At 35.7% G+C, this 26,353-nt stretch overlaps 2 protein-coding genes and 1 pseudogene across 5 annotated transcripts; 1 reads left to right on the top strand and 2 right to left on the bottom strand.

Moving 5' to 3' along the window:
- The first annotated feature begins 48 nt into the window (after positions 1–48).
- Positions 49–9,369, top strand: LOC149733716 (uncharacterized). Of its 2 annotated transcripts, XM_089881771.1 has the most exons (16): positions 49–809; positions 1,303–1,644; positions 2,149–2,270; positions 2,480–2,601; positions 2,843–3,566; positions 3,639–3,847; positions 4,408–4,674; positions 4,949–5,176; positions 5,558–5,742; positions 5,853–6,002; positions 6,394–6,515; positions 6,870–7,048; positions 7,390–7,561; positions 8,047–8,164; positions 8,541–8,738; positions 9,040–9,369. In XM_089881771.1, exons 1-16 carry the CDS (start codon positions 778–780, stop codon positions 9,269–9,271), a joined length of 3,402 nt encoding a protein of 1,133 aa, XP_089737897.1. In that variant the 5' UTR covers positions 49–777; the 3' UTR covers positions 9,272–9,369. The 2 variants fall into 2 exon arrangements, with proteins under 2 accessions (XP_089737897.1, XP_089737896.1); XM_089881770.1 differs by lacking the exon at positions 49–809 and having other exon boundaries at positions 816–1,644.
- Positions 9,370–10,584: 1,215 nt separating this feature from the next.
- LOC149733715 (uncharacterized) lies at positions 10,585–13,892 on the bottom strand (annotated as a pseudogene).
- Positions 13,893–15,043: 1,151 nt separating this feature from the next.
- Positions 15,044–25,445, bottom strand: LOC149733714 (uncharacterized). 3 transcript variants are annotated; one of them, XM_089881769.1, is made up of 21 exons: positions 25,249–25,445; positions 24,568–24,638; positions 24,296–24,387; positions 23,656–24,191; positions 23,464–23,583; positions 22,869–23,149; positions 22,449–22,809; positions 22,209–22,382; positions 21,908–22,057; positions 21,611–21,740; positions 21,266–21,342; positions 20,501–20,670; positions 20,150–20,268; positions 18,914–19,007; positions 18,386–18,538; positions 17,947–18,093; positions 17,347–17,499; positions 16,922–17,015; positions 16,476–16,622; positions 15,989–16,074; positions 15,044–15,583 (listed from the first exon to the last, which is right to left on the bottom strand). In XM_089881769.1, the coding sequence occupies exons 1-21, from the start codon at positions 25,403–25,405 to the stop codon at positions 15,512–15,514; spliced, it is 3,384 nt and encodes a 1,127-aa protein (XP_089737895.1). In that variant the 5' UTR covers positions 25,406–25,445; the 3' UTR covers positions 15,044–15,511. The 3 variants fall into 3 exon arrangements, with proteins under 3 accessions (XP_089737895.1, XP_089737894.1, XP_089737892.1); XM_089881768.1 differs by having other exon boundaries at positions 22,209–22,555; positions 22,604–22,809; XM_089881766.1 differs by having other exon boundaries at positions 22,209–22,809.
- Positions 25,446–26,353: the final 908 nt, after the last annotated feature.

Genomic DNA, 26,353 nt, shown 5'->3' with positions numbered 1-26,353 from the left:
AGACAAGTATATGATGTTTAATCTCAATCAATCGACGCACAGTGTGAAATTGATATTTGTTTAGAGATTCTGATTTATAGCATTTTAGCCGCGGGTGTATGCGCTTAAATTGCGCGCGTTTGCGTGTGTGTGCTGTAGGCGCTTCCGTGACCACGTACCCTCCAGTCTTCCGTTTTTGCTATCGAATGAATGAGAATAAGTCTCATCAAACGGTGTGTAATTATGCCGTACAAATAGCTACCCGCAAGCTTGCCCATGTTGCCGTGCATGTAGCAATTACGATCATAAATGGCTTAAATGAGTTCCTAGCGACGGAGGTACAAGTGTATTATATATTTAGCGAATAGTTTAGCCATTACAGATGCTCAGTTTTACCAAGTGCTTAGATAAAGGTAAATTTTCAAGTCAGTTAAACTATCCAGACCTTAAATAACAAGTGTAACAGTTGAGGTTTGGCTAACGTGAGAAGCAAGGTCGTGTAAGATTAAGTGTAAACCGATGAGAGAACGTGCGGCTTTTACCAGGTTCAGACAGTTTTAAGTCAAATTAATCTCTGTGCGGTTTTCGCAGGCGACTGGTTATATTTGTTTTTAAACTCAGATAGAATTTGAGTTTGTACTATGAAGCCAATTAAAGTCTGCTGTTAAAGATTTATATAGGAATATCTGATTCATTAAAACTGGTAAGACGCAGTTGTGTTTTGTTGTGACATTTGATCGTTGTTACTGTTGCGGAAACAATGACGCTGCTATGACGTAATAAAAGCAACAACTAATCATGCCGCTGCACATACCGATATCAAACAAGAGGTAGGATTACAAATGTACACGTTGGTTGCACGACTTCCTATATGCCCTGTGATATGGTATGGTTTAATAAGCGAAACAGATTTTCGCCACCGTTTGAAATATATCACGCGGTAAGCGTGTCAACATGTCTGAATCCGGTATTAGGACAAAAAGCCCTAAACTTTTCTTTACCCTGTTGTTATCGTAGTAGATGTTGTTCTAACTTTAACACAACAGATGTATATGCTTGTAACTACAGTAGATGATAAGTGTATAATGTGGGGTAAGATGGATATTGTTAATATACTAGAATTTCCATCAAGTATTTAACATCGCTTTTTTCCAAGTCGTGAGAAAACAATTAAATAAATCTTTAAATATTCGTCGTTAACTGCCACATGAAGCGATTAGGAAGAATAAAAACATGAACCATATTATTACCACAACCTATTAAAACTAAACCATGTACCCTGCGGATGCCCAAAGTTTCTAAAAAATTATTTCCGAACTGTAGCAGGAATATTTCTTCTGCAACGCTCAAAAGCAGTAGCAGCACAAGTAATATTTCTTCGCTGTCGGTGAACAAGTCCTCTGCTTTCTTGGGCCCAGCACAGTGGCGAGTTACAGACGAAGACCATTCGGGAAAGCTGCTAGCTGGTATCAGATGGCTGCAGAAAATGGGCACGATGTCGGACATAACGTTCACGTATCAAGACAAAACGATCAAAGCAAACAGGGTCGTTCTAGCAGCTGTAAGCCCCGTAATGCGAGATGTTTTTGTTAAGAAAGAGAACCTTATGAACGCCGAGGTGATACCACCTGAAGCATTACGGGAACTAGTCCACTTCGTTTACAGGTATTCGTAGTTTTATATATAACTAAGCTAAAGGTTATAACTAGCCTTTATTGTGCGATAACTATAAGATTTTTATACGACGCCCGGTGATATACATAACTGTAACATGCGTGAGTGTCAGGAAAGAAAATTGTGGTAATTGGTTCATAAAGGTCAGACAAAAACGCACAATACAGTGTCCCATACATTAAGTCTGGATACACCTATTAGGACGCTAATGCAATATAGCTTGGCTGACCCTCCGGCCGCGTAAAAAAAGAAGCATACAGCAGGTGGCTGTACACAGTATCCGGAATTCGTCCGTTTTGTCCGGATTTCGCTGCCGCATGCGGAACTCGGTAATGGGTTTGCATACGACTTCGCAAGCGAATTCGCATGTCGGATACTGTGTACAGCCACCTTAATTGTGGCTTTTCAACACTGACAACTTTCTTTTAACAAACGGAAATACCACAAAATAGATTTATACTTAACAATAACTAAATAGATCCTTGGTTTTGACAGTGGAAGCACAGAAGTTACATATGACGTCATTAAAAAGATACACAGCGCCTCTCGTGTCCTTCAAGTTCCCTCCCTGCTTAGAATGACGACCAAACTCTTGGATCAAATTCCACATTCTACGGGTAAGTACAGTGTTGGATATAGAGTTTGTATAGTAGATAATTTTGGAATATTTTTTTTATGTTTTTTGTCAGCATACATTGAGTTAAGAAATAAATCTAAAAAAGTTGAAAGTATTGTAATAAAACACGGTATTGTTTTCTTTGTAGGAACTTGAACATTTCTATTTAAATGTATCTAAACTAATATGGTTGATTCGAACTGTATTTAGCCAAAGTTCCAACGAATCCCCCCAAAACAACAAATCGACACAGACTTTCAAGGATGGCAAATTTTGACGACGAATCTTTCGACGAACCCCAGCAACAAAGCGAAGCCCCCCATTTTAAACTGGTAAGTTCAATGTCTTGTAAAAACCTTTGGTAAAAACTAGCAGCACACTAGGACACGTGAAGAATTTAACGGCACGGCCATTTTTACGCGTGTAATATAAGCAGTCTGGGTGTTGGAGTATAATGGGCCAAATCTAGCTTAAATCTTAGGTCCTCCTACTAACACCTATACAGAAAATAATTTTGCAAATTTGTAATATCTGACATGGCGTTAATTACGCTTTATATAAACTACTTGTTAGGGTGAATCACCCACGGAAGACAGGACCAACGAGGATGTGGCCAATGAGCTGAAAATCGACAGCGAATTATCGAAACGTAACTCGATTCGACTAACGTTCCACAGTCGCTCCGGGACTCCCCTGAACCAATCCGTAGAAGATTTGCGCAGACTCTCGGACGCGTCAAGTACAGGCTCGGTAAAAAAGCTTGACGATCCTCCAAGAAAAGAAACCAGGACTCCGTCTCTTCCGGAAGTGAGGATTCACAAAGCAGACGACTTAGGTGAGCATGGGAGAACGAAAGGAAAGGAAATGAAGTTGCTGAACGGAGAGAAACTTACACCGAAACGACTTCGGCAAATTTCGAGTCGTTCCTTTGACGACGACTTGATGGCTCGCCCAAGATCATCAAGTGATCAGTTACAACGTTCTCCTATTTTACTCTCAGCGTTTATGGATGTTCCTCCAAGTCTTCCTCGCATCTTCCCGTTACAGAAACTTATAAATTCGGAAGGTGGAAACGGCACTTGGCCTCGCGTATTGAAAACCGGCCCCCAACGACCGTGCACCCCGGACCGCTGGAAACTCACAAATTCAAACGAATCTATCATTTCAAAATCTTCAGCAACCGACAAGAGCAGTCATAGCACGATCAAAAGCAGACAGAACTCGCTACGAACTAGAATCTGCAAAGACGTGCTTACAATTCGTTTCTACAGCAAGACAGTGCCGGAATTACTCAAAGGTAAATTGAAAGGGAACGTTTTTTTTTAATAAAAGCGTAATGTCACGTTTAAAATGTTAAATTTTTTATCAGGATTGAACTCTCTAAGAGAGCAAGGCCGTTTCTGTGATCTTATTTTAACGGTTGGCAACTCAAAAATTCGCTGCCACCGTGTTGTAATGGCGGCCAGTAGTCCAATATTTCGAGCAATCTTAGACAGATTCTCATCGAGTGAAATAGCGCTCACTAAAGTTGATGACGTAGCAATGCTGGAGTTGGTGCGGTTCATATACACAGGGCAGGTTAGAAATTTATTCTTCTAAATTTAGGTATGACGAATATACGGTTATTTATAAGCACGTAAAACTCATTTGTAACAACGCTTTTTAGCTCTTTTGTAAATATTTTTTGTTTACTACCAAGTGGGACAATAAAGGGGTATATTAGGGTGGGGAAAGATGGGACACCTTATCTTTCTATTTTCTCTTTACATTTGGTGGTAAACAAACGCAATTCAAATGATTATAAAACCGCATCCTTACGACTCCCATAGACCGTTGTTATTTGTTTAAATCAAGATATTTTGATATAATGTGCTAAAGGTGTCCCATCTCCCCCCACCCTACTATACGATAACATCGTCCATCTTACCCCAACCAACACTATATGGTATTTTCAAAATCTTCCATGTCATAATGCATATTCAGTCGCTGCAATGCGCCATAGACATTATACAACTATTACCCATAGCGTCAAGTATTATTTTGTTACCTTTTTTCATTAAGTGTAACATGTATAGCGCACCCAAATGCAAATCTGGATTTAATTTTTAAAAACCATAACGTGTCAGCATGATTTTTAGTGCTCAATCGACCGTGACAACGTAGTGAGCGTTCTGCGAGCTTCACGAAGATTTAAAATCCCGTTTGTTGCTGAGCAATGTACTAACTACCTAGACCGACACTGTGGAGGGTTTAACAACTTCTTTTCTCCGGCCAACGTGCTGGTAGCTTACAAAATGGCGGCGACATACGGCTGTCCGAAACTGCGCGAAGAAAGCCGAAAGTTCGCGATCTCACACTTTTGGGAGGTGGCTGAAACAAAAGCATTTAGGGAACTTACATCACTGGTTCGTGAATCGTACATAATTAGAAGCAGAACAGTAAGAATTAGACTCTAAAGTCTAAACCGTAGTCATCGGATGTGGGATCCATCAAAAATCTTTAAATTTGTCTCGTTCTGTTTTTTTAAATTTTGTTCCTCAAGCTTAAAAGAATATTATTTTATTTTAAAACCAATCTAAATTTTTCACTCTTTAAATGAAACCACTTAACATAAAACAACTAGGCACCCAACCCCGTAGAAATGACATTTATAAAATACCGTATGATCATTGTTTACAGGAACTTAACCGACTCATCAGCTCCGAGTCATTGAAGACAGCCCGGTCACGTGATCCCGACCTCGAGCATCTTTTCTACAACGCCATTTTGAACTGGCTCGTACACGCACCTACGTCACGAATACCCATTATGACATCACGAGTGATGAAATTTGTTCAGTTCTCGAATTTAAAGATCGGGGTGCTAAACAACCTCGTCTCTAAAGAAATGGCTATTGTTTTAGAAAGGGTTTGTTTCGTGCCTAAAATATGTCACTTGAAATAAACATATTTTTTATTATAATTTGGTTTTCTTTTTTGACTATTTTTGCCCCGCCAATTTAAGTTCTGTTTATGATAGAAAAAAAACAACAATTTATTGTTGTGGGCGTATGTTTTCTTGATCTCTTTTATGGGGTTCCATGCATTAAAAAATAATCTTAATCACCAACAACGTTATATATTCGGTAACTCGTAAGCCGGCATTGGGTGTTTATAAAACAAAGCTTGTGTTATAACGACTGTCGTTGAACCGCCACGCGCTGAGAGTGTAATTTCAATTATTTATTTATACTTGACGTCTCTTTCAGTTATAACCAAACTGAATACATTTTTCACTTTTGTCGCACAGAGCATCCGAGATCGTGTCGAGGAAGCAATACGAACGAAATCGAATCTTCTTCCTCGAAGGAGTTCCTCCATGAAACAACTCTCCTCTTTCAAGGTTTATGTTGATCATCCTCCAGCTCCTGAGAGCAAGATGCGATGTCTTATCACTCGGGAAGAAGAGAAAAGAATGAAAACCTGGATTTGCAGGTAAGGGATACGCCGTTGTTTTTTATAAGCAATTGTGGCGCGCAGCGCACTGCTTTCACAAGTAATCAATTTTGAAAATTGTTTATACCTTAACCAAATACCTTCTGCAGTCCGGATCCAAACGAAAGTCGCTGGGAAACAATAACGTCATCACCCTTGACTGGTCGTGGTTACGCCGTGACGTCATACGGTGGAGCGCTTTACGTCGCAGGAGGAAGTGACGCAATAAAGAACATCCGTACTTGCGCTGACGTTTACAAGTGAGCCTATTAAATGACGTCATATTACATTCACCTTTTAATGACGTAATACCACGTCACGTATTTAAAAACTTAACTTTGCACCAGCTTATAGTGGTAAGGCGCACCCATAAACAAAATACATTTTGGTGTTAATATCATGGTGGGCGCATATGTGTTTTGGGGCAAGGCACCTCAAACGACTGCTCCAATTTAGTGGTCGTTTAGAACTTCAGGTTATCCAAATGCCATGCAATAAATAAAGAAAAATCCCCAAAATGCCCACAAAGTTACATCTATGGTAACTCATAAGCGGGCACAGGTTTCTATATGAAATATAACACCCGTGTTATAACTGTCGTTGCCCTGCCACGCCAGAATAAATAAGTTTTATACATTCCGTTACCTTCAGGTACGAAGACTCGAAGTGGAGTTTTGTGGCTGACATGAAATTACGGAGGTCGCATTTCTCACTTATACAACTGGAAGGGGTGTTGTACGCGGTCGGTGGTTTAAATGAAACTTTTGATAAAGGTAAACCTTCTCACGCTACACTAACAATAAGCTGCAGGTGTAAGGATTACTTTGTCACATATTCGCACACATTTTCTGGCATGCTGTATTATATTAGTATAAGCAATATCATATATAGTAGGTTGGGGTAAGATGATCCATGTTTTCATTCTCCTTTAGTCCCATTTGGCAGTAAACAAATATTTCTTACAGAATTACATACCTGCATCCACGCGACTATAAAAGAGCGTTGTTATTTCCTAAAAACACGACTAGAAATATCCTATAGTGGTTTCCAATTCGCTATGACCGACTATATACATCCAGCAAATAGCTGGTATATGTCCACTGGCCATTTCGCATTTCTGCTTACAGGTTCAGTCGAATGTTGTCCTACTTCTTCCATTGAGATGTTGGACCTTAACCCTGATAATGGTCCCCGTAACTGGAAGTTGGTTGCTTCACTTATCAGCCCAAGCTATTATCATGCCGCTACGTCATGCGTGATGACGTCATCACGACGCGTTACGTCATCTCTGTCGGACTTGGACAAGGTATAGCGCTGCGATTAGAGATTAGAGAGAGAGAGAGAGTATTTAAGTGTAGTTTAATGAAGTTTTTGTTAAAATTAAGTTTAGTACCTTAAATAAATATGAATAATCAATTGTAGATATCATCCTGACGTAGCTGGAAAGATAATTATAACACAGTTATCTTGTTTCATACACCTCGTGCCTGCCTAATTGTCACATTTTTACCTTTGTTAGTGCTTTTTTCACTGCATGGCTGACAATTTGAAAAACTTATTTGAAACTACTGGATTAGAGCAATGTTCGTTAATTGAATCGCCCAATGACACACAGGTTTTCTAAAAAAAGGTTTTTGTTTTTTTTAGAGCGAAACGAGCAAAACCAAACCACCAGCATCACCGAACAGGAAAAAGACGTTTGGACATCGTTTGACCTCTGCTATAACTGCTGGGTTTGAAGAAGCAAAACATAAAACGCAGAGAAATAAATCTCCAAGACATAATACAGTTAATGCGAAAAAAGTTAACCAAGAAAAAGGCAAGTTTTAAATCAACTGCTTAAGCCAGCGTTACATATATATATATATAGTAGAGGGGGGGGGGGTAAGATGGGACACCTATTCATTCTCTTTTCTCGTCCCATTTGGTAGTAAACAAAAAAATTAAAACTCCCATAGACCGTTGTTATTTGTTTAAAACACCATCATGATATTTAGATATTATGTGCTAAAGGTGTCCCATCTTCCCCCACCCTACTATATATGTGAGTGAATGTCTGAAACTTATTTATCTTCGTATAAGAAAGGGCCCGCTTATGACTTATTATGCGTGTGTAACTTTTGGGTTCATGATTTTTTATAAACATGACATCTTGGACAAACCATCGGGGACTACAGGTTTAACGCAATTATGATTAAGCATTTTTTACAAGTACCGACGCATCCATGGTACAGTATAGCGTATAAGTGCCTACCTTAACCACATACAAAGATTTCAGCATTGTTGAACTGTTTTTGTTATCAGATGTCAGTAAAAGTTCACCAGCGCCCACCAAAGTTACCACTTCACGTAAAGTGATCGTTGTGTGCGGAGGAAAGACCAACCCGATGCAATGTGTGATGTTTGATGTCGAGAAAAATAAGTGAGAATATTTTATTTATTTAGATACTAACTAATAATTGCTTTAATAGCGGTCACTGAACGAAAATTTTATTATCTTTTTAAAGGCGAATTTAGGGTAAAATGACTTCATATACGGATTGAACAAAAGAAGCATATTTTACAATTAAACATAAAGTAGGGTGGGGAGGATGGGACACTTTGTCATTCTATTTTCTCATTCATTTGGTAATAAAAAGCGAACAATTTAAAAATATAAAACCGTATCTTTGCGACTCTAATAGACCGTTTTGAATTGTTTAAAACAGGACCAGGATATTTGGATATCATGTTTCAAAAGTGTCCCATCTTACCCCACCTCAATATACTTGTTTTTTTCGTAATGGAATAATTTTTAGATGTTCGTCTGGTTCTCTTCTACCAGTGCAGTGCACGAACCCAGTGATGACGTCATATAAATCGCGCGTTTTCGTCGTGTGTAATGACGTCACTCAGATGACGTCATCAGGATTCCGATGTTTCGAAAACGACCTGAACTACGATCGATGGACTGAACTTTCCAAACCACTTTGTCTCGATCAAACAAAAATCATAAAGTCAGTTCTTAAACGAATTTTGTTTTTTAATAATCCGCAAGTTTGTTTGTAATTTAAACTTAGTTGTAATTTGTGATTTTGACATTTATTATTTTTTCACGTTTAACTTTTTGATTTGTAATATTTTCCAGCTATACGGTTATTATTTCGTAATATTTTTCTATTTGGTTTCAACATTTTATATATTAATATAGATTTTAATGACATTTAATTATATTTAGAAAAACATAGAACTGTATTGATAAAGTTTTTAGTAACAAATTTATTTTTAGCATTTTATAACTTTTGACGATTCTTTAAGGTTAAACAATTTGCCTGAGGAAAAGATTCCACTCTTCCAAAGTAAGATGACTCTTTCGTGCACCATTGAACATAACTGCGTTTCCGTAACCAGCGTGAAAGGTGACGTCACCACCACGTATCAATATGACATGACGTCATCAAGATGGAAATCAAGTGCGAAGTCGATTAATTTTCGAAAAAATATCGAATTTCCAATAAAGGATTTTCATACTTTATTTACAAGCAGTTAAAGGTTACCTGTTATTACAATTATTTATTTATAACATTCGTTTTATTTAAAAATATAAAATAAAATATAAAATAAAAAAATGTATCTTATTTATCATTGCATGGCCGGTGTCGTGATTCATTTATTCCGACCGTTGAATTTGTACCCGGTCCAAATTTAATACTACCCGCTCAGTTAAATTCCCCGACACGACGTTACAATTAAGGTTCAAGTGTTATAGTCAAATAATTTTACAAAATGGGGCTTATTTAATAATCAGAAACAGCAATCTTTGGCGGCAATCATTTGAGTGGCATTTTTTTTAAGTAGAAGGATAATAGCAACCCCCCCCCCCCCCCTCTTATTAAAATAAATAAATACACAGTAGTTGTTCCGCTGGGCAAGCAACAAACTCGGTACGTTATAATCTGTTTCCATTCGCTTCAACGTTTACACCACTGTTCCCACTCTTACGGACTGTCGAAACAGCATTTATACTGTTTCGGAATTTGGAGCGTGTGAGTCTGAGAAGAAATCCACGCAACGAATAACGCCTATATCAAGCCATTGCGATTTAACCGCGGACGCATTAAAATAACTTCATACATTTGGTCACAATTGAAACATTTTTTACTTAAACATTATGAGATTAATATTAACTTCTAACAAGGCATATTTACCGCCCGACAAACTGTTAATTAGTGTAATTCAACACATGGCCCAAAGTTGTAAAATGCGTATTCACACATCTTTTTATACTATTGTTAATAATAAATTGGAGCGTGCTTATTCATTACAGCTCAGTTCTCTTGTTCCTATAAAGCGTTACCATACTTGTGTTTGAATTATGAAAATTTATATATATTTGTTAGAAAATAGAACTTTTTGCATAAAAAGGGGCTTCACATTCAGCCAAATAAATAGTATTTTTTATTTTACTTCTTTCCACATTTTTAGATCAGTACTTCTCCTTACTCAAAAACAATGGTTCTCATGAGTCCCTGATATTTTGGATTCTATTTTTCTAAAAGTATCTGGTGCTAGTGAAGAATTCTTCCCCTGCTTTATTTGCTAACTAGTAACTCCATACTCCGGTAACCCCTAACTACCAACCTCTAACACTCTGTAATGTGCCGAAGATTCTTCACTATAGTGCCAAACATTTTTTACCTCTTTTTGCTTAGCCTTAAGAGTTCGTAGTTTTCTGCTAAAAACTTATTTGTCACATCAGAACAGTAAATGCAGTTCAACCTGACCAAGATAATCATGGAAACTTTGTGTCTTCCTTAATTTCTGCTCTCTCCTGTCCACCCCACCAACACACTAAGGTGCTACTTTATAATTGTATTTTCATTATTTGCACAAATCAGATGATCGGCAAAAATTACAGTTCAAAGAGGACACATCATAGTGGGAAAGCATGGTGTGATAACTGTAATACATTTATAATTGTAGACACATTTAATATGTAAAAAACTTGGATAATGGTAGTTATCCTAAAGAATTAACGACAAATATTAAGTAGCCTATATGGGGACATTTTTAATTCATTTTATAATTATATATTTGAAAAGCATATTCACTCATATCATCACATATCTTACTCCAAAGTAAATCAAGCACCTCATTACTTTGTTCTGGCAACAATGTTGTCAGTAGGAAATGTAAACTGTTAAAAGTGTTTTCCCACATTCCCATCCATTGTGGCCTATGTGTTGCCTTAACTTCACGAATAGCTTGTACATTACAAATAAGCGATTCAACAAGGTTTTTTAAAACAAAGTGACATATTGCAAGTAAGAAGTAACAAAATGGTTTCAAAACTCCTGTAGGTTCTATTTGAAACAATAACATCTCCTTTGCTACTACTACGGTATCGCTAAAATATTTTAAACGCAGTAAAGCTCCAGATTTAATTAAAAGCATATTATAACAACCCCAAGTGTTTGTATAGTCTGAGTTTAAGTTATTGAGCTGTACTAAGTGCTCATGCACATTAAGGTATAATTTGTCTTGATTCATTCTGAACAAAGCATGTGCATAGTTATAAACAGCCCACCAACAATTCAAATATCCTTTTTTTTCTTTATATTTGCAGATTAATCTTCTTCCTTTAATAATTTCATTCAACTCATTCCTAAGCATTTTCACTTCATCAGTTTTGTCATCTAAATAGACAAGAAAGTAAAATATATATGATTTGGCAACAAGCACTTGTTCTGTATCTTTACAGTACACTAATATTTTTCTTGCAATCTTTAGACCAATATTAGGATATTCCAGAAACACTGTTGTATATTGCAATACATCAGTAATAAACCTTAATACAACCTCAATGATGTTTTCATCAATACTTGTTTCATCTTGTAAAAATAATTGGCATTTTATTTTAAAATCTTCATCCATTTTCAACATAGCCACAGCAAGAATCCTGTTAGTTGAGCATACCATTTTATCACTAAATATTTCGAAGACTTTACTCCAAAAATGTTCAGTAAGCTGTACTGCTGTTGCAACAAATTGGATCAAGCTTTCCTTTCCCACAAAGGCTTCTAAATGTTTAACCAAGGTCTGTATATGTGCATCATTATTGACAAAAATAGAATCATCCTGCTTTCCACTCTTCATATACATTTTGAATCTTATCTCCAAAGCTACAGCCACCATAAACTTCAATTTGTGTCGGATTTGTTCCTTGAAAAGTCCAATGGTTTTCAATTTATCCAAAACATCAAAGCATGAGGATTCTTGAATGCCATGTAATCTTCCAAGAGCAGCTATAAACAAAGTTGCATGTCTGTACACCAGGCGTTTCATATTATTGTTTCTTGCATTAAATCTTAAACCGCAAAATTGAATCAATGGCTGGAAATTGTTTAAATCATTATTTATCTGTTTTTTTAATTGCTTAAAATCACTGGATTTATCGTTTTGAACAACAAATGAGTTTGCTCTTTTTTCAAAATCTTTGTACAAAGATTGATCACCAGCTACATAGCATGTCTTGGACAAGATATCAGCGAGATGATATCCTTGTTTCATATCTTCTTCACAGCTCAAGTATTTCACCATTTCCGCTACTGGTTTAATCAATTCTGTTTTCCATGGCTTCTCTTTGGTCGACTGTTGCCTGCCAAGCGGTATTTTGCTTGCATATGGCATCATTCCGTCAAAGGAGATGCCTCTTGGAGTAATGCTATCATAAAACCAGTTTCCCTTTTCTCCATTTAGAGTGGGGATTGCAACAGCAGGAAGTATGGTTTCTCCTAAGTTAATCACAATAATGTGGAAGATAGTGGTAAACCACTTGAAGTATCTCATATCCTTCTTTCTTTCCTGTTCATTTATGTTACCAACTTTATCATCCAGAACAATTACATGCTCAAAATCAGAATACAGAGTAATCTGGGCACGAGCCAATGACCCCATTCCTACAACTGTGTACTTACAAGGTGGCTTCCCCATGATCTTCTCACATTTGTCAGACACATACTTCATTAACTCAGTGTAATTTGCAGTAACATCATCTTGCATCTCCTTCACCTTGTTGATTTTATCTTCCCCCAAGGCAACAAGTTCTTCTTCTTCTACATTATCCAGTATCAATGGAAATTTAATCTTTCCCTGTAACTCTTAAGCTTCCGTTTCACTTTATCGGAAAATTCAACCAAATTGTCTGTTTTTTTCTCAGCTCCTGCGACATTAAGAACCTCAATGCATAAACTGTCTAAGTGTCTAAATTACTTTTTATTTCATCATTTTCTTTGTCCCGAATAAAGGCAGCATTGTAAAGTGCGGCACTGCGAATGTAACTTAACTTTTTTTGTTTGCTTTTTTCTGCATATAAATTTGCCATTGCATGAAGTGCTTGTGACGAATTCTTTAAATCAACTTCTTTATTGTCCTTATCACAAGCCAGCTTCAACTCCTCAACCAGTGTGTTTTCCTCCTCACATATTTCACTGCTGTCTTGATGCTGTGTTTCCATTACAGTGATTTACAATACAAATCTTTAGAAATCTCTAATAAATTAAAATTATTAAAACTAAAGCGTTTAAATTCTTTCCTGGCTGTCAAAATCACACATGAACTACCATACGTGGTTCTACTCGAAGTCAAACTGTATTACACTGTGATAAAGTAAATATTGATACTTATGTACATTGTTGTAATGATTGACTAACTAAAGTAAACACTCATATTACACTCAATATTCCAGGTTATCCATTATATAGAAATGTAATAATAACATAATCTATAATAATAACATAATTCATTTTTACACAATTAAATAGGGGTCCAAATATCCTACAGAATACTGCATAAACCTAAAACATTGTGGAAACTCCCTTTCTACTGTTGGCATAAATTATTAGAACAGGGTGCATGCCAGGGAATTTGACACCTCACGTTGGCTTAATAAAGTGGTGTGTTTCAAGTAAATTGGATAATAAATAATACTTCATCTACACACAGTTCTTTGTACAAAGTAATGTTATAAGAACCCAATCATTTAAACATACCCAAACTGTGTTTCCATATTTCAGAAATTTTTCTTGCTTTATAAGCAATGATATTTTTTATTTTCGTGTGTTATTTTTATTTGTTAACGAAACAAATATTTAACACATCCCCAGCTCCTGTAAAGACTAAAGTTAGAAGAGACCGTTGGTAAAGACGTATTTCATCAGTGATATGAAGGTGATGTAGCTGTTGTCATGATAACCATAATGCCATGTTTGCTGCATTCCATAGGTGAAGATTGTTTTTTATTGCAGCAGGTGTTTTCTGTAAGATATTTGGACTGCTATTAGGTTGTGTAAAAATGAAAAAAAAAACATTTTTCCTATATACCGAGATTCTCAATTTTTATTCTTAATATAGTAATGTAGGGAAAATTGGGATACCTAAGCAGATATTAAATGATTCCCACCAGGTGTGTAAATTGGGACAGTTCCAAATCCTTGTTTGTATTGTTATACATATTTTTTTTATCAATACAGGTACTAACACAAACTAAAATTTTACGCTTTATCATTAGGTTTATATTTTTTCTTCTGTTGCCAGTGACTGAGTTTCTAATGTGTTCCCATATATTACTTTGTTAATATAGTAGTACACCATATTTGAATTACCCAGGATGTAGAACGTGTTTAATTACAAACATTTGAAATTTTGACAATAAATATCGGCAAAACTACAATGTGTGGGCCACAAGCTAAACTTTTTAACGTATATATATATTCTTTTTCGGCTTGTGTGTACAAATTTAACTGTGGTGTGTGTGTACCACATAGCTGTGGTGTGTGTACCACATAAACTTAATATAGGCATATTCATTTGTTTACAAACCAATACTAATTTCTTTAGACACAATCATACTTTACAATATATTTCGGCCTATTTTTATTAAGTTGCAATACTGGATAATTTAAACTCGCATACTATAAAGTTAGCACCTTACTGTTACACTTTTAATAAATCAAAATATATATTCATGTACTTTAGAAAAAAAAACCTGTCTAATTAGCATGTAATTAAGATTACCTTGTTTGTTCATAGGCATGTACAAGTGTTGGAACAGCACTTTTTTTATTGGTTACAATTGAAACATAGTTCATAATTAACACCATGTGATTTTTTAACATTACATATTTGCCCCAGGACGATATTGTTAACAGGTGTTCACAAGTTCTTTATTATAAAATTATTTTATAATGAAATACGATTGGAGCTATGCATTGGAGTTATGCTCTCCTGTACCACCATGTCACCATACTATTAAACAAGCGAATGTGTATGTCGTATTTTATTATACACAAACTCAATCCAACACACGATTGTTTTTGTAGAATTATATAAAAAGGAAAAAAGTGTTTTCATCTGGAAATTTAAAGTCAAAATATTTTTGCAGAGAATTTTCAGTTCGAAAAGAATGCGTTTATTGTAAATTAAGTTCTTTGATATAGGAAAAGAAAATAAAGTATAAATATGCGTAAAACAAAAACAACAACAAAAATAATGAAAATAGCTTTTAACTCAAAACTAAAGAGATGATTCTTATTTACCGTTGTTAAGATTTTAACTCTCGAAAAACGTTATTTAGAAATATGCAATTAAAAATAAGAATGTATATTTTAAATTGAAATAAGTGCTGCATGAAAACTTATTCTATTTCATCTCATCGACATTTTTTCCATGGGTTAAAACCATGTTTGTCTGATGTTTTATACAGAACTGGAACTCAATATTAAGTTGCATATTACACTTTTTCTTGCATTTTGTCAACGTCACCACTGGCAGAGCTACCTGATGAACCAGCACGAGATGTTTTCTAAAACACAAGAATAAATTAATGAATTAATGAATGAATGGTGCCAATATATACTCATGCAGAGAGGCAACAGCAGTCGTTATAACACGAGTGTCCTGTTGCATACATTTTGTGTCTGCTTACTAGTTGCTATATATGTAACTGTGTGGGTAAATATTTGTTTTTTATTATTTTAAATGCTTGGTCAATTTTGACAATTTAGTTAAACGACAATAGACCACTGTGTTGGAGAAATTGCCTTTAAGTGTCTGCTAAACGGCACACACTCAATAATAGCAGCATCGAGCTTTGAACCCAAAACTCTAGTGTCTAGTCGAAAGGCAGAGATGCTAATTACTTTCCGGCCATTTTAATTTAAACTAAAGTTTGATAGCAACAAAAAATTACTAAAAGCATTCAACATACCTCATGTAGTTCTTCATATTCATTACCTACTGGGTTTGCAATTCCTGCTTTTTCGTTTTTCTTCATCGGCATGACCGAGGAAGTGTCTGCAAAAATCGATATGTTAACAATAAAATTGTTTGAAATCTCCTTTAAAAGATGACATAACATGCTCTAAATATTTATAATTATACCCACTAATTATTAGTTTTATGATATTTGCCACTGTAATTGGACAAATAGAACATTAAGCTATGCAATTGGCAACTATAAACTTTATTAAGGGTCCATTTCACAAAATTACTTTTTATAATACTAGCTATGATAAAAAGAGTGAGATTCTTTTTTATGGGATTTCTTATATAACGTTGCCTTTTTCTGCAATACCTAAAACATTTTTAAAAAATAATATTTTTAAATATTATTTCCCATTATTTTGCTTTTTTTCCAATCTTTGCTACAAAAACCCAGGAAGAAATAAAAAACTAACTATTATTATCATGCTTACCCTCTTTCCTATGCATTCTAATACATGTAGCAGCCACTGCAGCAATAATGGCAGCAGCAGCAAGTATACAAGCGCATATCACAGCTATCTTCCATTCAGCAAAAGGTTCAGGTGGTACAGGGGCTGCTGTAGTTGCAGGCACTTGTTCTGAAAATGAAATGAAAAAGTTAATTTTAACTAATTCGATATTAATTTTTTAAAGGTGACTTTGAATAGAGTTGCTTATGTGCGAAGATACATTTAAAAGAGAAATGGTTTTATGTAACTGTTTTAAGGTATGTAATTTGGAATAATGTAATGTATGGACCATGATGCATTTTCTTTTCTTTTTTTAAAAAAACACTAACTTTTTATTTTATTACTAGCATATTTCTTTTCAATTTCTGAAAATATCTGTTTTTAACAGATATGGATTTTTTTAGTTTATGAAATAATGAAATACATACGTGTCACTGTAAGAGAGGCAACCTTAATGTTGGAGTTTGGAAGTGAACCGTTGTTGGCAGCTATTATGTTGTTGAAACCTCTTTCTAGCTGATTCTAAAATTTCATATAAAAACATTAATTTTTTTTTTTTTGTAGCAGTTTTTTTAGACATCAATAACTGTTTTGAGATACCAATTTGGATACTTGTCTCTTAAAATCTATTTTTGCAGCTACACAAAAAGATTAAAACAACTTTGGTTTTAAAAATGCCTAACCAGTATGTACACAAAGTGATTATAACAGGTTTTGCTTTTAAAATGCCAAAACAATATGTACAAAATAGGTTTAAAGAAGCTTTATTTCTTAAAGAGCCATAATATGTTTCAAAAAATTTAAAACATATTTGCAACTTAAGTTTAAAAAACAGATTGTTTTGTATTCTTACTACTGCATCAGTAGGTGTGATAGAAGAATTAGTGTGAGTGACTTGAACCACGTAGCTAACAATTACACTGCCTTGTGTGAAACCAGTTACTGTGACAATGCTTGTTGAACCAGCTGAGAGATCTTGTCCTGCTTCTGTAAATGTAGCTTGAATCTGCAATTTAAATAAATGAATATAGGTTAATTTAACTGTGATGAACTTCAGGAATTTGGTACTAAAGAAATAACAGTCAGTAGCAAATGCTAGGAAACATGAAAGGCGGAAAGTTTTTTTAGGTTAAATGGTATAATATGCATATAAATTTAAAAAAAACTGTTGTAATAAAATTGTTCAACAGTATGTTTGGGGTCCAAGCAGTAGCATGATGTATATTGGAGATATATGGTCCATTGGCCAAATGTAGTTTATTGTGTAAACAGATTAATGTAACATAAATGTATTTATAACACAAACGAGTAAAAATTACAGGTCCAAATACCAGGTTTTGGTTGTGCCAGCTGTAGGACCTTAATTACCACCATAGATGGTAATAGCTTGTGTAAAATTAAATATCAACCTAATGCAACACAAAGGTTTGTAACATTCAAAAGTGTGTCTCACCAAAGGCTCCACTTCTGCCTTTAAATTAATAAATGTTTGAGAACTTGGGTTGGACAAATCACTTGTATAAACTTTTCCTGTCATTGTTAAAGTTCCTTCAATGCTAATAACTTGTGAGACAATCACACCACAGCTACGAATGCAAATCTGTGAAGGAATATAAGGATTATATTTTAAACAGATAATGTGTACAAGGAATGCAAAAAATAATAAGATCAAAAAGATTTTTATAAAGGCTCAATAGCAGCTCGCCTTTAAGAAAAATAATTTTTTTACAGACATTTGTTGTACAAAAAAATTAAAACAAAAATGTAGAAAAAGCGCTTAATGCATAACCATTACAGCATACAGTAATAACTGCTATTGAACAACATTCTATGTGCGCATAAAATTTGATACATAAAAATTTATGTATTTTATAACTAAAAATATTACCCACCTTATTATTACTGATTATAGGAGTAGAGGTATGGTAGTTTATGTTTGTTCGACCAGCGTTTAAAGGCCCACTTGCATAAATCATGTGTTGACACTCGCTATCAGTGAATTTCACATCCTGGCTACTATCCCCTGTGTCTCTTGGACGAGAAAACTGAAAAAATATTATTTAAAAATTTGGTATAAGCCTATATTGCGTTGGTGTTTTATAAAATAATAAGTAAATTGAACCTGTGCTCAAAATATATTCCTTTTTGTTGGACATGACTTTATAAACTATGAGATTTCTATGTCTTAATATGTCATACTTTATTTAGCAGTGTACAGACTAACATTTAATTAATATACATTAGGCCTATACCCGGGATGAGAGGTATAAATAATAAAAATGGAAAACTAACAAATAGAATAAAAAATATTAAAAATAATTCTTTTAGCAAAACATAACAACAAAATAAACAGCTTTTTACTAAAGCTATTTAATATATTACATATGACTGGTAGCAATGCAAGCAGAATAGCAATTCACCTGAAAAGTCATGACGCCATTTGTATAACTTCCACTAATGCCCGATAATGAGTTGACAGTGTCTACTGGTGGGGGAGTGTAACCAGTTGCCCACCTGTCAATTTAATCACTGTTATTTATATTATCCATGTTGGTATTATATTTAGTGAATTTTTGATAGTTATTATACCATTGTGGGCGTATGTGTCCTTGGGCAAAACACTTAACGACAATTGCTCCAACCCAGTGGTCACTATTGGGTTGTCAAAATTATCAGCCATACAAAAAAGTAAATAAAAAAATCCCAAAAAAATAATCACCCACAAAGTAACATACAAGGTAACTCGTAAGCTGGCACGAGGTGTTAAACCCGTGTTATAACGACTGTCGTTTTCCGGCCACGCGAGAATAAAGTAAGTTACATTCATTCATTCATTCATTATAATGATCTTTATATTCAATAAGTTTCTGGGAAGGTACTTTTAAAGTAGTTTAAACTAGTAATGTTTGTTGTAGCAACTGTTGGTTAAAGTGTGTTATTCCGTGGGAATAATTGGCCTGGCTGTAATCCCAGACTTTATATTAGATCTGCTCACACTTATTGTGGCTTAGTTCAAGTGTTTGTAAGGTTAAGAAGCAGTGAGAGGATATTTCACTTGGAATTACATCATTAAGCTGAAACATGGCTCTCAAGCTGTGACAAGTACCACTTGCCACGTAATAAGTACCACTCCAATGAACCTACAACCTTAAACGTTGGTTCAAAAGAAACATGACATCCCCATAAATAAACGACTAACTGCATATATGGTGATCTAAACACAACTAATAAAACAATGTGACGTTATAGCCCATACTCCCACACTGTGACACTATAGCAACAAACCCACACATGAATAATGCTTATTTAAACTTTGGAATTTTGGAATCACAATTACTAACCGAAGAAGTCATATGGAGATTGATAAAGTAACAGACCAAGGCATGACAGTGCAATTTGCCAATTTAATAACAAATATTTAATGATTATTTTTCATTGTAAATGAGAAATGAGACATAAGTTATTAATAAGAAATAATTGACTTTATTTGATTTCAGGATATAATTAAAACAAACTCATTGCCATTTGTTTATGTTTATGGCCCAAATCAAATCAGCTTACAGATTTACATCAGATACATGTATATATACACTAACATGCAAATATATATTTACATATTAATAGATATGGTAATATGAGGCACACGTATGACATACCTATCTTGAACCACAGCAGTGCCTTGGCTATTAATATAAGCACTGATGACGTCTGTGTTTGCCATCCTTTTGTCTGAGCTAATACCAAGTGCGATCCATCTTGTATTTGCTTGTCTGGACTGTTAAAACAAAAAATATAAATGTGACAATTTGAAATTTTGACTCTATAATTTAAAAGACTATCATGTCAAAAGGATTTTTGTAATTTTGTAGTCCAACATTTTTTAAACCAAAATAGGTGTATACTTCTACTCCAATATGTGTTAAAAAACTGAACTGGCATAACATGACAATTTTGGCGTGTAAAAAATATAAAACCCGATTTCACATTTTAAAATATGTTCATCTCACTTTTAGGGTGAATTGAATGGCGTTGGTTGAAGAGTCAAGAGTCCATGAAAGGAAATACTCGCAGTTGAAATTAGCAGCAGATGAATCGCATGATCTTGGTAATTTGTATTCACCAGATAAAGTGGAACATACACCAGGTGCAGGACTGTTCGTTGGGGGTGTAGGGTTTTCTGAAATGATAGTGAATTTTCAATGTAGCTTTTATATTTAAAGGGTTTTTTAATAGTTTAGTGTTAATCAATTGCTGTTAATAAAAATGAACCAGACAAGGTAGAGCTATGCATGAAAATACAGTGGATGGTGCTGAAAACGGGAATCTGATATTGAAAGCAGTGTAGGTAGGCTATAAACAAGTTTCGATAATATGGGTTGGATACAACATAGACAGAAGCACCAAATAAATAAAACATTGTTGTAGGCTTAATATAAGCTTAACGTTTGTGCTGCCTGAGAGACATGATCTAAATTTCTAAATGGGGGGTGAAAACTGATGCTTTAGCACCACAGTTTGAAAACCTAAACTGGGTTCTTCTACCTTGCTTAATGTATGTATCTATACAAACAATCAGTGCAAAAGTATATTGCATTTACCACATTACTGTTTGACCATAACTGTAACTGCATTTTAATTATGTCACCACATATTTTAATAAGAACAGAAAAAAACGCAAATGAGGTGTAATAAATCGCTAAAAATACGGCTTTCAGACGAGTTCAGGTGTTTAAAAGAAACTTTATAATTAAGTTATCAATTAAAGTTCTCACCATAGAAGTTCATTGTACTGGAACCCCGCTGTAAGCGATTAGTGCCATGGTACTTAATTTCGTCATGACGATAAAACCTTTCAACAAATAGAACAAAGGTATTTAAATAATACATAGGTAGTGTGGTAGGAGACATGGGAGACTAAAAATGATTTATTGTTTATTAAATTCAGGTATCAGGTATTTTTAAATTTTTAGTTTTTATTTGGGCCACATGTATAATGTAAATTTGGGTTTCTAATAAATAAATTTTGAGCAATTTTTGTGTTTTAAGTAAAATATTTTTTGAGCACTTTTTGTGTGATTGTTACTAAAATATACTAGGATAGCAAAAGTTAAACTGACTTGAAGTCACTTGCTGTACAAGCTTCAAGGCCAGAGCCTGGACGGTGACCATACGAATCAAGACCTTGTCCAATTGCCCAAACAACTTGCATTGGAGCATCTACTATGCTGTGGTCACATTGCAGTATCGCTGTAAAACAACACATAACATTTGTTTTGGTAAATTATTTTACCCCCACTCATGTTTTCGCAACTATCCAAACAGGAGTAAAATAATATTTAAGCAAAGAATGTTTATTTATCTAACTTCGCATGCTCAATTACTCAATAAAAACACTGTAAGAAGCTTTTATTAACCTCTTGTTTTCTTTCGGAACACAATTGTGGTGAAACCATCTACTTGGGAACCAGCAGATCCAGTAATATCATCACTTCCACCATAGAAGGCATCTGCACGAGGTGTGGAACGATCTCTTGTGTACATATCTTGCACCCTGTGAAGGTTACCTGAAAATTGGAACACCCATGTTTTAACAACTGTTGTTGCCTTGCCATGCGACGATAAAACAAGTTACATTTTCATTCAACATATTGTAGTGGTATGTTTGGGTTGTGCAATGACAGGAAACACAGAATATTTAATGTTTAGTGGTTTTACCTTTAACTGACCCAATTACAACATCAATACAGTCCATTGGATGAGTCAGTGGTGATCCTGGTGGTTGGGTTGCACCAGGTTCTGGTTCTCCAGTTGGCTCTGGCTCTCCAGTTGGTTCAGGCTCTGGTTCTCCAGTTGGTCTTGGTTCTGGTTCACCAGTTGGTTCTGGTTCTCCTGTTGGTTCTGGTTCTCCTGTTGGTTCAGGCTCTGGTTCTCCAGTTGGTCTTGGTTCTGGTTCACCAGTTGGTTCTGGTTCTCCTGTTGGTTCTGGCTCTGGTTCTCCAGTTGGTTCAGGCTCTGGTTCTCCAGTTGGTCTTGGTTCTGGTTCTCCAGTTGGTCTTGGTTCTGGTTCACCAGTTGGTTCTGGTTCACCAGTTGGTCTTGGTTCTGGTTCTCCAGTTGGTTCTGGTTCTCCAGTTGGTTCTGGTTCGCCTGTTGGTTCTGGTTCACCAGTTGGTCTTGGTTCTGGTTCTCCTGTCGATTCTGGTTCTGGTTGACCAGTTGTTTGTGTACCTGTGCCAGCACCAGGAGAGCATCTAGTTACAATATTACTTTGCAACGAGTTCTCAATTTCAATTTCTGGATCCAATGTTGCATTTTTCTGAAATAACACATACATTTAAAGTACAATCATGCCACAGTAACATCTTATGAACTTACGGCCACAATTGGTTGGCTCTTTAAAGCTGTCACAATATCCATGTAAGCTCGGTCCAAAGTAGGCCTAGAACTGCTGTATGGGAAACTCTTGCATCTAGTTGTTAAACCTCTTGGCCTCCAACCAATGCCCACCCAACTGAGAGTTTTAGCACGAACAGCAATCTCAATTTCTGTGTTATTTCTCACAAGTCTCCAGTGAACGTAGATGTTCCCAGGACTGAGCTCTCTTGTCCAGTAATCAGGGTTGCTCGAATAGTTTTGCTGAACAACGATATCAGAGCCTGGGAAATATTACAAGGGGTGGAAACCTGAGTACCAGTTTATAACTAAAAACAAATTATGATTTTAAAAACACTGAATGAATGCATTTTGTTTATCGACTGTCAGGCCAATGACAGTTGTTATACCATAAGTGTTCTATTCCACACACATTTTTCCCGTTTATTAATTACCACACTTTAACTTTATGGGTAAATATTTTGGCGATTTTCTTATTTTAAACAGATGAGTGACAACTGAATTTGGACCTTCCATAAGAGGCAAATATGCTAACTACTTTGCCCACTTAAACTAGTGCAATAATATTCATATTCACTTGTATCGCAACTCTCCCCATGCCACCCAGCTTCACAGTAACACATAAGTTTAGGATAAGTTGTGCTCCTGGTGTCTATGCATCTTCCACGCCCACAATCACTATCCACCCAACATTGATCTGTGAAGAACAAAACAATAAAAAAGTTAAATCTAAAGTTATGATACAAAGAATACAATTATGAAGAAATACCTTTATTTTCACAACGATCACCAGAGAAAAGTTTCACACAGCTGCATAACCCAGTGACTGGATCGCAGGTGCCGTTGTTCAAGCATTTTCCAACATAACATTGATTATATAGAAGTGGTTCCGCTGGTTGACACAGGTTCATAGTAGCAGTTTGCCCACCACCATTGGGCTGTGGCTCAGGCTCTGGTTCTCCAGTTGGTTCTGGTTCTCCTGTTGGCTCTGGTTCTCCAGTTGGTTCAGGTTCTGGTTCTCCAGTTGGTCTTGGTTCGGCTGTCGGTTCTGGTTCTCCAGTTGGTCTTGGTTCGGCTGTTGGTTCTGGTTCTCCAATCACTCCACCGGTTCCATTACCGATTGGTGCAGCCGTTGGAGTGGCTGCACAAACTGCCGATGACGCATTTGGATGACGTAAAATGGTTACGTCACTGCAACTCCAAAATCGGTATGCGCCACCCCACTCAGAAGCTTGTCGGAACAAACGAATAGCGCACGAGTCGCAAGTGTAATTCACCGGCAAAACGACGTCAGCATATTGGCGACTGTAAAAAATAAACAAAATAAAGCAAATTTAGCTGTAATTCTGGTTATGTACAGCGTAAAAAGGTTAAGACGTTGAGATTAAAAGGTTACGATATTAACTTACGTTGAATCATTTTGAAACAAGAACGCTCCGCCCGTAAGACTGGTCACAACGACGAAGGGATTCTCTTTTATAATCTGAATTTGTGCGCCGCCCTGAAAGAGAAAGTTGCAGTTTTGTTGCAAAAGTATGTTCGATGAACGATGGTATAGCAATACTTTGATGTGACTATTTATCTACGATATTAATGGGAGAACCCGTTTAATCCGATCGATGTGTACACTTTACAGTTTACTCCGTTGTGATACCTCTTACATATAACATCATGCGCTTACCCTATGTGAGTACGCGAGGTGCCATGTCACTCTTAATTTCGTGCCCTCTATCAGTGTTGTTCTTGGTGCCCCTGAAACGATAACGAAGCAGTTAAAATACTGAAAAAATAACTACTATCACCAAAGCGGCACAACAAAGAAGTTTCGAGCTCCAGGAGTCCATTCGCTGACCATTATTTTTTCAGCTTTGAAGGAAAACGATTATCTGTATAGTAACGTAGAACGTGTTTAAAAATTCATGATCTCCACGTTTGCACATAATCTCTCAGTGCATAATGCCTTGTATAATTAGCGTGTTTACAACAGTTTATGACCTTGGACCACCCTACAACAGAAGAAACCTAATATCGTTTTAGATAATCTCTTAAACAATTATCCAATTTCAATAATTCTTGCCCAAATTACAGTGATCGTGTGCCTTTGGCCAATCAGTGGGGCAAGCGAGCGCCATTAATAATTTAAGACATCCTTAATTTCAAATTTATAGTTACGTTAAATACTGTATCGTTCTACTACATTACTACATCCAATTTTTTTTACCTTACGATTTAAGGCTTAATTTTAACAACACATATAATTATAATGTTTTTGATAAAATTAATGGTGGATTCTCGACGGCGTCAAAGTTACGTTTTGTTATAGGTTACATAAACGCACAAGTGTATGAAGAAATTACTGTACCTGCGTACGGTTGGAACCCGCAAGGGCCTCTAGTTCGCCCGTTGTCCAGGAAATCCAATGCATAACGTCTTGCTGGGGGAAAGGTTAACCTCACGTGAGCTTCTGATATAGAAGCTAAAATCGCAAAGACAGTATACACCAAGTATGTGCCTAACATTGTAAAACCCTGTGCAGGATGGATAAGGTACGGGTAAACTAATCATAAAGAGTTGTTGCTCGTAACGTGTTCTGTATGTAGCGCATTTGCACTTTATAGTTTAGTCTGCGTATTGCCGCACCACGTAGCCTACATATAAAACTACCGTAAATATAGGTTTCTGCCGCTGGCTATATACTGTCAATGCATGAAATGAACGGTATTCGTATTTGAATATAACTTTGCGTATAGGCCCTACAACATATTAAAGTCTTCCTATTTTAAAAACTGTAACTACAAATCAAAATTCTTTTGTCGATACTTTAGAATCAATTGATAAAACATTCTTATACATCACGCTTAATTGCTTGGCTTTCAATAGCTAGTTACGCTGCTACGACGACAACTAATTGGCACGTCCTATGCTCAGAAGGGGTGTTATTCTACTAAATTGATATGTATAATACCATAGGATGAAAAGCATGAACTTAGGATACTGTTTACTGGGTGAGTTCGAGTCAGGAGAAAATTCATTTTCAATTCGCTTTACATATTCGACCTATATATATACTAAACCGCATACCATGTGTATGCTGTGTAGCACTGTTGGATATTATGCATAACATCCCATTGTCTAACCGATTTATTACAATCAATATCGCTTTTACGGTCGTGAGGATATGGTTATACAATTCGCTAAACAGTAAACAGTCTTTGTTTACTACTTAATGGGACGATAAATTAAAATGAAACTACGGGCCATCTTACCCCAACCTACTATGTATAGAACACACAATGCAATTTCACAGCCACTCACTTAGCATCCCTCAAAAAACGTTTCAATTCAATTTGGAATTTCACCAGAGAAGTAAAAAGTTCAGAGGCGCATTCAATCTTGAGGCCAACTAAAACAAACTGTTACGTTTTCTGCATAGCGTCTGATCATTGGATCAACTAAAACAAATCGTA

The sequence above is a fragment of the Ciona robusta genome, chromosome 7, assembly GCF_009617815.1.
Source record: "Ciona robusta chromosome 7, ASM961781v2".
Taxonomy (NCBI): Eukaryota; Metazoa; Chordata; class Ascidiacea; order Phlebobranchia; family Cionidae; genus Ciona; species Ciona robusta.
The sequence above is the reverse complement of the archived record's forward strand: the minus strand, read 5'-3'. Positions and strand labels throughout refer to the sequence as shown.

Excerpts from the sequence above, each read along its gene's own strand:
- LOC149733716 (XM_089881770.1), top strand. The coding sequence starts at position 1,265 with ATGCCCAAAGTTTCTAAAAAATTATTTCCGAACTGTAGCAGGAATATT. Across the intron at positions 2,602-2,842 it reads AAGCCCCCCATTTTAAACTG|GGTGAATCACCCACGGAAGA; the intron begins GTAAGTTCAATG and ends ACTACTTGTTAG. Across the intron at positions 8,739-9,039 it reads GATCAAACAAAAATCATAAA|GTTAAACAATTTGCCTGAGG; the intron begins GTCAGTTCTTAA and ends CGATTCTTTAAG.
- LOC149733714 (XM_089881766.1), bottom strand. The coding sequence starts at position 25,405 with ATGTTAGGCACATACTTGGTGTATACTGTCTTTGCGATTTTAGCTTCT. Across the intron at positions 23,150-23,463 it reads TGGGGAGAGTTGCGATACAA|GCTCTGATATCGTTGTTCAG; the intron begins GTGAATATGAAT and ends AATATTTCCCAG. Across the intron at positions 15,584-15,988 it reads AATATGAAGAACTACATGAG|AAAACATCTCGTGCTGGTTC; the intron begins GTATGTTGAATG and ends CTTGTGTTTTAG.